At 39.0% G+C, this 13,844-nt stretch overlaps 1 protein-coding gene across 1 annotated transcript; it reads right to left on the bottom strand.

Moving 5' to 3' along the window:
• Positions 1-11,512: 11,512 nt before the first annotated feature.
• Positions 11,513-12,911, bottom strand: LOC147621150 (uncharacterized). The gene is made up of 2 exons (XM_086824495.1): positions 12,572-12,911; positions 11,513-12,491 (listed from the first exon to the last, which is right to left on the bottom strand). The coding sequence occupies exons 1-2, from the start codon at positions 12,771-12,773 to the stop codon at positions 11,914-11,916; spliced, it is 780 nt and encodes a 259-aa protein (XP_086680621.1). The 5' UTR covers positions 12,774-12,911; the 3' UTR covers positions 11,513-11,913.
• Positions 12,912-13,844: the final 933 nt, after the last annotated feature.

Raw genomic sequence — 13,844 nt, forward strand, 5'->3', positions numbered from 1 at the left:
GATGAAAGAAGAAGGAAGTTGGATCCTAAGACAGAGAAATGTGTATTTGTTGGATATGCACAGGATCGAAAGGCATACAAATGTTATAATCCACAAACTAGACAAGTGGTCATCTCACGAGATGTGGTGTTTGATGAGCTTGCTAGTTGGTACAAAGCGAAAGATGAGGGTGTCATTGAGTCACTTGAGGCTGATGTGCCTGTGAACTTGCCACAAGCAAGTTCTAGTTCTACTTCTATGTCTGGGCCTGCAGCAGCAGCAGAGGCTGAGAGTAGTACAGTACGTCCATGGTCAGGACGTTTGAGGCATGAGAGTGTGAGCACTGGGAGTAGTGCTATGGATAAAGAAAAGAAGAAGGTCGAAGGAATTGGAATCACAGGTTATGAGTCATCTAGTTCAGAGAGTTTGGATGAGGAGCTTGGCATACTTGTTTTACGCACACCTGGTGCTAGGCAGGTTAGATATGTGCCACCACATGCTAGAGTTACAGGTGTACAGAGTGACCCACATGCATTGCGGAGATCCCAGAGAGTCAGATATCCAGTTGACAGATTGACATATCGAGCATTTGCTATGCATTATGCATATATGACATCTATGGTGAAGCATGTGGAACCTACATGCTATAGAGAGGCTATTGGAGAGCATGTATGGGAGAAAACAATGGATGTTGAGATGGTCCATAATGATACATGGGATTTGGTTGCACTACCAAAGGACAAGAATGTTATTGGATGTAAATGGGTTTACAAAGTGAAGTGCAAATCTGATGGTTCCATTGAGAGACATAAAGCAAGATTGGTAGCAAAGGGTTATGCACAAACCCAAGGTTTGGATTATGATGAAACCTTTAGTCCAGTGGCTAAGATGGGCACAGTGAGAGCAGTCATTGCTATGGCTACAGCTAATGGCTGGGAAATGCATCAGATGGATGTTAAAAATGCATTTCTGAATGGAGATCTACAAGAGGAAGTGTATATGACACAGCCAAAAGGGTATGTACACCCAAGATATCCCACTCACGTATGCAAATTGAAAAAGGCATTATATGGCTTGAAGCAAGCACCTCGTGCTTGGAGTGATAAGATGAGCAGATATCTTATCTCACTTGGTTTTCAGATTTCTACAGCAGATTCTTCACTCTATGTGAAGAAGACACAGCATGGGATTGTTTTACTCGTCATCTATGTGGATGACTGGATGACTCGATTATCACAGGTGATCATGGTGCAGATGTGATGCATGTCAAGCAAGCATTGAGTGGGCAATTTGACATGAAAGACCTTGGTGAGTTGAGATACTTTCTTGGAATTGAAGTGGTCAAAGATCATGCAGGTACATGGTTAGTACAGCGCCAATATACATTGGATATGTTGGCAAAGTATGGCATGACAGGGTGTAAGCCTATGAGTACACCTTTGGAGCAAAATGTGAAGTTGCGGGCTGATTATGGCGAGGAATTGGATGATCCTTCTATGTACAGGAAGATGGTTGGTAGTCTCATATACATGACTATCACACGCTCGGATTTGAGTTATGCTGTGGGGCTAGTAAGCCAGTTTATGCAGAGCCCCAAAAAGCCTCATTTGGATGCAGTGAGACGCATTATGAGATATGTTAAAACCACTGCACATTATGGTCTACTTTATGAGAGTGGTAAAAGCTTGGACATACATGGCTACACAGATGCTGATTGGGTAGGTAGCGCATATGACAGGAGGTCTACTAGTGGATATGCTTTTACACTTGGAAGTGCCGTGGTGAGTTGGAGTAGCAAGAAGCAACCTACAGTTGCTTTATCCAGTACAGAGACTAAATACAGGGGTGCAACCATTGCTACTTGTGAGGCAGTATGGTTAAAGAATCTCTTGGCAGATTTGGGTGAGCCTATTGATGGCAAAGTTGTCATTCATTGTGACTACATGAGCAGTATACAGTTGGCCAAGAATCCAGTATTTCATGCGAGGACCAAACACATAGAGGTCCATTATCATTTTGTCAGAGAGAAGGTGCTGGATGGTACAGTTGATCTTCAGTATGTGAAGACTGATGAGAGCAGGTGGCAGACATCTTTACAAAGCCACTTTTAGCAGGGAGAAGTTTGAGTACTTCCGTACTATGTTGGGAGTACATGGGATGAGCTTGAGGGGGAGTGTTGAGAGCTTTGATATCCCAAGCTCATCCACATCTTCATCAGCAGTACATCATGAGCTTGAGAGGGGCTGTTGAGATTCAAGCTCGATGTCAGTGTGAGCCAGCTATGCTATGTGCTGGCAGATTAGGTAGGAGCATGTGTGAGACATAAATGATCGCGTGTCCAGCTGGTCATAGTGTGTGGACATTAGCTAGGGTTCGTAGTGTGTGGACACAACTCATAGTTTGTTGTGTGTATTATGGATTATGGCATTATGCATTGTGTGAGAGTGGAGATGGCTTCCCTCGATGGTTAGGGTTTGCAATATACATTAGGGTTTGCTCCTGTGTGTGTGTCTCCTCCCCCTCTACCGTTCTTTCAACAAGTTCCAGTATTGTAGAGTTGTATCTCTTTTGTAGATGAGTATCCATTAATTCATGTCTTACAGTCTTCACTAAAGGGGTTGCTGTTGATCATGTCTTACAGTCTTACAGTCTCACAAAAGGGGTTGCTGTTGATCATGTGTTTTGGTGTCCTCAAGCTATTTTGTTATGGATGAGATGCTCTGCACGTATGGGTTAGGAAAAAAGTATGTTTATATTCGTTTTTGCTAGGTTGGTGGGTGCTAGCTTGGAGAGTCCCTCATGGTGGAGCGTTGGGATGGGGCTATAGAGGCTGCTCTTCCTCGCCGAGACTTCATTGTTTGGTGCCCCCACTAAGGATCTTTTCCTTGAGTACCTTCAATTTGTAGCAGTTTTGGATGCATGTGTGTGGTGAATCCATGAGGAGTCTCAGTGATACAGTGATGAGAATAAATGACCAAATGCAAAGAGGAAATTGCAGTTGGAGAGGTTGAAGCATGTCCAACTACACTTTTTGGGAATTTAAATGCATGAAAGAAGAAATGAAGTTAATGGAGGATGTCGTATTAGATACAGAGAAGGAGAAGTTTTTCTTCATACATTATCCGGGAACCTTGGAATTGAAGTGGCATGTCAAGAACTACCCGCCGATGTAACATGTATGGTGTAGTATTTGATGCAAGAACATGAGAGGTTTAAGAGTTTGCATGCAGCCATGTGTGACATTTCCTATTTCCCTGATGATGAGGATGACTATAGTGCGGTATTAGACTTTGATGATATGTCTATTGATGTTATCTTTTGTGATAATGAAGAAGGTCTTCTTTTGCAAGCTCGAACACATGACAGGCTATTGTTGTGTTGGAGAACGTCTTTTTGGCATGCTAGGCAGACCAGAGTGGGATATTGAGGACTCTCTTGAGGATTTTATGCATCATGAAGAAATTGAAGAAATTCTTGCTACGAGGGAGTTTCCAAAGATGAATTTGGAGGTTGTTCAAGGATGCCATGATGGTGATGTGGAGCATGAGGAGGATACTTGGGCTGAGTTCATGCAATTCGTGCACCAAGTTGAGGAGGATCACTATTTGGTGGGTATTAAAGAGGTCTCTTCTTGTTGTCAAGAGAATGTAGTGGACATGTATGAACAAGAGGTGGTTGGAGGTATGGAGGTGCATCAAGATGCTTTTGATTGGGGCTTTGACTGGCTAGCTTTCATGTTTGAATGTAATGTGCAGGTTCTTGGAATCACTGTGCTTTTCCACATCATAGGGGGGTTGGTTATGATAGACATGGTGAGAAGATGTAGTGCATGGTGGATTTGAATGCAACCAGGATCTTGGTAGAGGCCTAGATTGACACACTCAAGAGAAAACATGGCATAGAAAAAGGTATGTAAATGATGTGCTTGATGGTGGCTTGGATGAAAAAGTTCAAGATTGTTTTGTTTAGGTAGTTGTTCTAGAAGCACATGTTGTTCTAAAGAATCTACTATATGAGAAAGGAAGAAGACATCTATCTTGTTTATCCATGAAGTGGCCTAGAATCTAAGTTCAAGATTGTTTTATTCAGATAGTTGTTCTAGAAACACATGCTGTTCTGAAGAATATGCTGTATTTGAATGGAAGAAGACATCTATCTTTTGCTATCCATGAAGTCACCCAAAATCTTCTTGTGACATCCAACGTCAAAAAAAGGAAAGTGTCAATGGGTACTTACCATTTTAATCAAGATACAACATGAAATGGACATTAAGTCTCAGTTGGAAGGCATAGTGTGTTGAGCTATTATGGCCAACATGCTAGCTTGTTGCTATGGTGGTGCCAATAAAGCTAGCTATGCTTTTGAAGCATTAGCAATAGCTTTAAAGTGTGTTTGCAACACTATGAGACGTCATGTATGTTGAGAAATATGGATCTATGGAGGATCATAGAAAATGACGAAGGCCATAAGGAAAGACTAAGAACATTAAGATAGATATTAATCAATAATACAATGATTGAGGCACAAATTCAATAATCTTATTATCTAGAGAGTTGATCTAAGTACATCCTTTTATAGCTCTCATGGAGCTCCCAACTCATAAGACACGTGCACCCTTGTGCCATCCATGTGCCCATACATGATAACACTACATGTGCCTCCTCACACTTTCCGTGTGCTACCTTTTTTACCTTTGATTTCACCTTTTACAAATAACAATACAAATCAACCTTTGTGAATGTACCCTCAGTCTATTACTTTTCTAATATGATGATCCTCCCCTTGCTCTACACATGTTGCACCCTCACAGATTGCATTTCTCAACTCCTCCCCTCAATGTGATGAGGGTCTAACACCTAACATATATTGACCTAACCTACACTCCATAGTCATATGGTTGGAGTGGTCTGTCTATTGCTCTATGAGCTACAATGTTGGCTTTTTCCTGACCTATACTCCATACTTATATGGTTGGAGTGGTCTGTCTATTGCTTTATGAGCTATGATGTTGGCTTTTTCTTGATGCTTTACACATCGGGAGAGTGGGGTTACAATCACGCGTCAGGAGCCATGCTCCCATACTCTCTACTTCCTTTAGTAGCTTTCAATTACTGGGTTTATGGCTTGTTCTTTGCTTCAGACTCAAAGGATTTTAGCTTGGTCTTCTTGTTTGCAAATGATTTAGAGGCTCTTGCTCATTGCTTTACTCATTTTGTGCATGATCATTTGGCTGCGTTTCATTAAAGGTTACATCTTTTTGAAACTCTTGCTCATGAATTTGCGTGCTCATATTGGTGTCTTTTACAGATGTTATACATTTTTGGTGAAAACATTTTGTGGATGACAAATTTGATCTTGATGAAGATCTCACATGCAATGCACATATCACTAATAATGTAAATTCCCACAATGATGTCCAAAAAACAAACTTCTTGATGCCCATGTGAACACCTTCTTATCAAGTCTCTTCACACCAATGATTTTTTAAATTTAAGGGATAACCCTTAGGGTTTCTTTGCAAACCACAAAAAAATGTTATCTTTGTTTTTCTTCTGATGATGGCAAGGTCAAATTTTGCTACAAGATTCTCCTTTCTTGCGCTTCTGTTCTCTTGATGATGAAGGTCGTCTGCTTTCCTCTTCGTGCTGTGATGATGTTGGGTTGCTATTATGAAGGATCACGGTTACCCTTTGAGTGGCCGCTTATCTTGAGGTGTTGTTTCTGGCCCTTGAGCTCTAATAATGCACCGAGGCACTACTATGTATGACCTCTTGGACTATGGAGTACCTACACTAGCCCTTTTATCTTCTCAGTGTTCTTCCCATCATGCCACAAAGATCTATATACTTAACTAATATTGTTGTTTGTTGTGGAGTACATTGCTATGTGCAAGCTATAGAGGATGCTTCCATGGGCCAAAAGCTCTTTGTTAGTGCTTATGGAGATTGCACCTACTGCCCAGCATCAAGTGTTGCTTTATGACATCGTTGGTGGGGTTGTTGTTGTTTGCAAAGGAGAACCTCTCTCTTTCACAGTGTTATGGGTGGTTGGTTTATTGGTTCTTCTATGTTGTTTGCTATGCTGTTTGCTTCAATGCTAAAGATGCTATCCTTAACTCACCACTGTGCTGCCTAGCATTTTAACATGTGCTAGTTCCTTGATTTCTTAATCTTCCCAACCACACCAAGCTCCTTTTCCCATTGTTCTCTTTGTGGTATTGTTAATCCAATTCTAGGTTTAACAAGACCTACCGCCATTATCTTACATCAAGGAGTCACGGTAGATACACCAAAGGGTCATACATTCAGGATATGAAGCAATAGTGTCCAAAGCTACAACTTGGATGAGCACCTGTAATGGTGTGGCTGAGTATTTATGATGATCCCCGCTTCAAGAGCGTGTGGTAGCAAGTTAGGATGAAGTCCTAAATGATGTACTTCATGGATATACTATGAGAGTAGTCATTGTAATAGCATTAGGCCTCTTATGAGCCTAAAGTGCCAGGTCGGCCATAGTTTAAGTGAGTGTGAACACTTATGGCCATGTATATAAGTGAATTTCTCTCATAATACAACATACTCTCCCATTGTGCAATTGAGTCTTGCTCTTGCTAATCTCTCTCCCTAATGCATGTTAGTGAGTGTGTGCGAGTGAAGTGAGGTTAGAGGAGAGACGAGGACCCGTAGTGCAACGTGGCGGTGTGACAACACTCAAGAGACGCTGTGAAATTTCTTCTTAAGGAGTTGTAGAGCTTGGATACCTCAAGGGTTATGAGCTTAGCCATTGGAAAGATCCTCACAACAATTGTGGTTCACCTGGTAATCTCTTTTTGGATGTGTTTCAAGGAGGGTTAGGGTGACCCATAACATTTTTGGCGTCGCCTACCGGGGAGCCATCCCTTGTCTTTTTCCATCGTTTTGTCTCTAATCTACACATAACCCATTGCCCATTATCTTGATTAATGTTTTCCCATGAAAAAGATATGGATTTGATAGTAGTGATTTGTGTGAGATTTGGTGTAGAATAGCTCTCTTTTTTGTTTTTTCAAAAAATACTTTTTTGCTTAATTTTTAGATTAATTTGTTGATTTTATTGTTGTTTTTATGGTTTTTGATCTTAGGGCTTGCACATAGTTTGTATTAGGATTCGTTTGCATCCGTTGCATCAAACAATGTAAGAGAATGTATTTCTTAGTGAATGTGAGCTCTCTTTAGTTTAAACATAGATCTAGGATCATTAATTCTAGTTTTATTATGAGTTTTTTGTTGAAATTATTTGGAGGATTAGAGTATTAGCAAGCATTACGAGTAGCTTAATCTTTCAAACAATTTCTTAAAACCATCAAAAAGCCCTTGAATTTGACTAATTTCTCTTAATGGACTGGTTTTTGTCATTAAAGGTGATTAATCTTGTTCAAGAGGCCAAAAATTTAAAAAATGTGTTAATTGGGGACTAAATGGATCATATGAGTAGTTGAAATTGGGGTTTTTGAGTGTTTTGAGAGCATCTAGAAATGCATCAAAATAGCTAATCACATCAATTCTTTAATCAATTGGAGAAATTTGACTCTCTTTGCTTAATTTAACCTTAAAAGAGGAGACCATGTTTAGAGTGTAATTAATTTCTTAATTTAGATTAATTTACACAATTGTTGATACACAAAGATTAGCATTCCCTTACTCTATCCAATGATGTGCTCAATTGTGTGAATTAATTAGGGATTAATGGTTAATTAGAGTCCTTGATTAGTGTAAAAGAGAGAAAGATTAGTAAAAAGATTAATCTAAGATTAGTTCTTAATCACTTTTTTACATAACTCATTAGGCTAATGAGCGAGAAGATGCTCATGAGTTGTCAATTTGTCCATTTTGGGGGGTCATTTATGAAGTGTATAAGGGGGGTCATTAAAAGGTTGACTTTTTTGATTCCCACTTACCTTTTTGGGAAAGTGTCCATAGACTTTTAATTTAAAATTCAAAAATATTCTCTCCCAAAAAGAAAAATTCGTATTTCCCACTAGACAAAAAAAAACAAAATTTAATTTTCCACGTGAAGTCTAGTTCACGACGTGAAAATTGTTTCATGGCGTGAAATACTAGTTCACGCGGCCAAAAAAAAAAAAAAGAAAACGAAAAATTTTTTTGAAATTTAATTTTTTGTGAAGTCCGGCATGAAACATTAGTTCACGCGGGCCAAAAAAATGAAATTTAATTTTCTATGTGAAGTCCGGTTCACGATGTGAAAACTGTTTTACGGCGTGAAACACAAGTTCACGTGATAAAAAATAAATAAATAAAAATTAATTAATTTTCCACATGAAGTCTGGTTCACAACGTGACACACAAGTTCACGTGGCCAAAAAAAATGAAATTTAATTTTTCGTGAAGTCTGGTGTGAAACACAAGTTCACACGGTCAAAGAAAAAACACAAGTTCACACGGCCAAAGAAAAACACGAGAAAAAAAATCAAAATTTAATTATCCACGTGAAGTCCGATTACGATGTGAAATCCGGTTCATGGCATGAAACACAAGATCACGCGGCCACACCAAAAAAAAATCAAAATTTAATTTTTGCGTGAAATCCGATTCACGCGTGAAAACTGTTTCACGATGTGAAACACTGTAATTTGAAGGAAAATTCCAGGCGATAGGTTATACCATTGACCAGGCTTTCACCCACCATGGCCCCCCCATCTAGAGATGTACCTAGAAGTTGTTGATGGTGAAGCTTTGGTGCAAATGTCTTCCAGTGCATGAGTATGGATATGTAGTCATGAGCAGTTGCTACATCAACATAGCCAAAAGAATAGTATACTATAAGATTAACAAAAATGGAATGGCTATTTAAGATCCTTCGAAGTTGTTTGTGATATTCTACCACTTTTAGGTAGGCCAGATGTGTGACTCCATTGTGTTTGGGTTTTTTTTTTATTTTAAAACTATCACCTTGCGAGCTGCAACAACAGGTTCTTGTGGCTACTCTCCTTTTTGAGAGAATAGGTTCTTATGTCTTCCACGTAGATTCTATACTTATGCTTCACATCCAGAGGGGTGAAAAGAGCATTGTGAGTTTGTCTTTGATGTGCTCATAAGTCTTCGTTGTGCAGATGTGGAAATTGATTCTTAAATTTTTGGCTCACATGTTGTCGAGGTGGTAGGTAAGACTGCTGGTTGGTTACCATTGGGGTTGCTTGAACACACAAGCTCTTGTGTAGGTGTTGAATGCATGAGAGTGGTTGAGTGACTTGTTTGGTGTTGCTTGGTCCTCCATTCTTGTCGAACTTTACGTGAAGCTGTTGGGGTTAAAGTCGATAGTGAGGCTGTCTTCACTTTGTTTGATTTTGGCAACCATATGATGGTAGTACTATCATAGTATCCTTGTTGTTGAAGCACGTGCACAGGCACCCATCTTTGATGAACATTATAAATTTAAAAAATTTCTCCATCTTTACCTGGTTAAGTTCTTGTTTTGTAAAGGTCCTTCTATTTGTGATAAAGAATAAGTGTTTTTTTAAAGTGCCCATATCAATCTATAAAATATCCATCTCAAAAGAGATGAACAAACGTCCTCATCATAGTTATAACATTGGATTAAATCATTATCTTGTTGAGTTTTTATTCTATGAAGGTCTTGCTTTTAAGACTATAGTAGAGAGTTTGGAAAAATCCCAATTCCCATTTTGCAAGATTAAAAAATGGGGGCACAGTAAACCCTTTTAATTTTTTTATCAAAACCCCCGCATATGATATATCGTTTGGAAAGCTCTTGAAGAGCAGGTTCTAAATCCACAGTCTCCGATAACTTTAGAATTGGTATGCTAAAGATACACTAAAAAGTATATTAAAATGTAAATTCCCAAAGTAATGGGATTCTCCCGTTACTTTGGTCTTTAAATTTTGTGTTAAAACAAAAGTTGTATTTTCTTATAGTGCCCGTACCAATCTTTAAACTAATCATCTCAAAAGAGACAAACAAAGCCCCTAATAGTTTCACATGGAATTGCATCAGTAATTATTTGAAATTTTGCTCCATCATTATCTTATTGCATTCTTTTTCTATGAAGGTCTTGCTATTTGTGTTAATATGTAGAAGTTGTATTTTCTTATAGTACCCATATCAATCTTTAAAATATCCATCTCGAAAGAGATAGATAAGGGCCCCTAATGGTTATAACAATGGATTGCATCAGTAATTTGAAATTATTATGCATTAAGTTCTTATTCTATGAAGGTCTTTCTATTTGTGTTAATGAAGAAGTTATATTTTCTTATAGCGCCCATATCAATCTTTAAAATTTCCATCTCAAAAGAGATGGACAAAGGCCCCTAATAGTGTCAGACCCAAAAAGTATTACCAAAGGCCATGTTTAGCATTATCTAGTGTTAAACATATATGAAAGGGGGAACCCTTAGAGTTAAAAGAAGAACCAAAATAAAAAGCTCTAGCCAATGCTCATTATGAGAATAATCAACAATGAAGAGGAACCATACTTAGTCTACAGAGTAAAATATATATCACTTTAGGCCTTCACAAAACACTATGTCCATGAGACCTTACATACGGAATTTTTATTTGAAAAAGTGAAGGATTTTAGGTTTTGTGTAAAAGAGGTAGTTTCATTACCTCCAAATTCATAAAGGGGTTAGTGTATTTAGAATGCCAAAATTCATAAAAGAGCATGTTGAATGCATGTGATGACAGACATGGGTTTTACAACCATCCCCCAAGTATTGAACACTCAACATCTTATGAATAGTATTCTAACAAAATTTCTCTAATATGTGTTGCAGCTGAGAAATTTGTAAAGAAGAAAGATCTCAAACATGATAGACATGGGTTTTACAACCATGCCCCAAGAATTAAACCCTCAACATCTTATGAATAGTAATCTCACCAAATTTCTCTAATATGTGTTATAGTAGCTAAGAAACTTGTAAAGAAGAAAGATCTCAAACATGATAGACATGGGTTTTACAACCATCCCCCAAGTATTAAACACTCAGAATCTTATGAATAGTATTCTCACCAAATTGCTCTAATATGTGTTATAGTAGCTGAGAAACTTGTAAAGAAGAAAGATCTCAAACATGATAGATATGGGTTTTACAACCATCCCCCAAGTATTGAACACTCAACATCTTATGAATAGTAATCTCACCAAATTTCTCTAATATGTGTTATAGTAGTTGACAAACTTGTAAAGAAGAAAGATCTCAAGAAAGATCTCAAACATGATAGACATGGGTTTTACAACCATTCCCCAAGTATTGAACGCTCAACATCTTATGAATAGTATTCTCACCAAATTTCTCTAATATGTGTTGTAGTAGGTGAGAAACCTTGTAAAGAACAAAGATCTCAAAGAGTCACTTTCCTTAGGAATCACTATGAAGGAGATTTGCGTATTACTTTGTCATGGACTGATTCACGACATATATCCTAGACATTAATGTCAATTTAAGCTGATTGAATGAATGAGATTCATAGAATTTAGAGTAGGTTGTTGTATGTGGCATCGATAGCATGAGAGTTTTGGAAAGAATAGATACAGTTTTGAGTTTTTCTTTTGATCAAGTGAGATGTACATTAGTAGCTTTTCACTCAAGAAAAACATCATGTAAAGGTATACTGGTAACTAGTCCCTACTATAGTTCGGTAACTAGTCCCTACTATAGTTCTCCTTTTCAGTAAATACATCAATAAATACATGAATAAAATTGAGTGATCATCACCAATAATTCTAACTGTTGAGCGAGGGAAATGAAAAACCTTACTTGATGAAGGGTTCCGAAAAACCTTACTAATTGGTGAAGGTAATGGAAGCTGAGTGTATAATTAAGCCGCTGCCTTTCCCTGAAGTCAAGAGCTGCTGGGTGGATTATGGTACAAGATTTCTTTGTCATGGCGCGCAGAGGTATGCGGTTAGGACTTCTACAAAGTTCCCATTCCTAGGAAGTCGATGAAAGGCACTCCTGTTATCTTGTCATCGCTGCCATCGTCTACTATTTTCTGTTGAGTCCCGCCATGCACTGCCTTCATTTGTTCCTGCTGATTGACGGCTAGGCTCTTTAAGGTCATGCATGGAGGCCGATTTCTACACGTCTGTGCAATGGCTGAAGCTGATACTTCTGATCGTCTTATAGGAGCTGGAAACCCATGTAAGAACAGATCAGGGTCTTGGAAGGCCAACGGCGCCCGTCCCCCAAAACGAAGAGCTTTGCGCCTCTGATCATCTGTGAGTTTAGGAAAGAATGATGGAGGTGGCCGTGCCCTTTGATTCCTAGAAAATTTACTCTGAAATTGCTGCCTGTACTCTCTTGCCATGATCACGTGCCAGTGGTTCTTCACAGCATTGTCTGTCCGGCCTGGAAGCATTCGAGCTATCAACGCCCACTTGTTCCCGTAGGCTCGGTGGGCGGCTAGTAGACGCCCTTCTTCTTCCTCAGTGAACGCCCCTCGATTGATGCGAGGGTCTAGCTGGTTGAACCAACGCAACCTGCAGCTTTTACCTACCAAAGAAAGAAGATAATTAATTAAACTGTGAATTAGGGCTGAGATCTAATCATAAGGTAAACTGGCAAAAAGCAACCTGATCGCCCTTGAAGGTGTTGTGCGATGAGGTTCCAGTTCTGAGCACCGTGCTGAGCCACCAAGAGCTTCAGCTTCTCGTCTTCAGAGGGTTTCCAATGACCCCTCGTAAACGGTGCCGGCCTATCATTATTGATCGAGTTCTGAACAACCTCTATAGCTTCCCCGTTCATGTCGACCAAGCTGCCTGAGGACTGACCCATATACCTTAGCTGACGGACGTCCAAACCCTAACGCCCTGCCATCTGCTCAAAGAGATGGGGGGGGCGGTTGTGGTTATCGTGACGTTACAGCGGCAATGACGTCTATAGCGAACGTTGAACTCTCTCCCCCGCTCTGCACAATACTTCCAATTTCAGTTGTTTCAACATGACTAGTCGACCCATCTTATTGCGCTTAGTCTCCACTTTCCCCCTTGAACCGTCTTTTTCTACACCTACTCCCCGGAATAGACATCCCCTAAGCTCATGTTCTAAATCACAAGACCCCTTGAACGTTCTACACTTGGTAGATGATATATTTTCTTGGTGACATATTGTTGAGAGTTCCTACATCCATTGGCACTAACATCCATGCCACATTCTAGTAGGTAACATAACCCCACTAGCATGTCATCGTCTACACGTATGGCTCACTTATGTAAATCAAAGTGTGCACGGCACTGTGCATTCTTTTCAATCAGAGTTAGTTAGACTAATTAATCTTCATGAGACGGAACAATTTGAAAACATTTGCGTTATTGTTTGTTACATTGTCAAAAAATAGTGCTAACCATGGCTTAATTCTTCTGTTATGTCCCTTTTTTGTGAAGCAACACACAGCTCCCTTTCTTTCTAAAATGGTGCTACCATGGTTTGCGACTTCAAAGGGTGATGGCTTAATTCTTCTTTTATGTCCCTTTTTTATGAAGCAACACACAACTCCCTTTTCTTCGTAAAATCTTCACTCTCAAGGTTGATAATGAAAGATGATGATATAAACACCATTGTTCTCCAAAAATGCATAGAAACTTTGAGAGAGAGAGAGAGAGAGAGAGAGAGAGAGAGAGAGAGAGAGAGAGAGAGAGAGAGAGAGAGAGCAACAAGTCATCAGAAATGATAGCAAATAATCATCCAATCGATATTGTCTTTTTTTTAATCTTCATAAAATCATGCAAAATTACCATATCTATAGTGAAACTTTAACTAATTAAAAAGAGAAATATCAAGAATTACTCTGAACTTTATGAGTTTTTGAGATACACACTTTTCAAAAAAAGCATGGTATTCCTTTTA

The sequence above is a fragment of the Cibotium barometz genome, chromosome 30 (genome assembly GCF_041138505.1).
Source record: "Cibotium barometz isolate CiBa-2024 chromosome 30, ASM4113850v1, whole genome shotgun sequence".
Taxonomy (NCBI): Eukaryota; Viridiplantae; Streptophyta; class Polypodiopsida; order Cyatheales; family Cibotiaceae; genus Cibotium; species Cibotium barometz.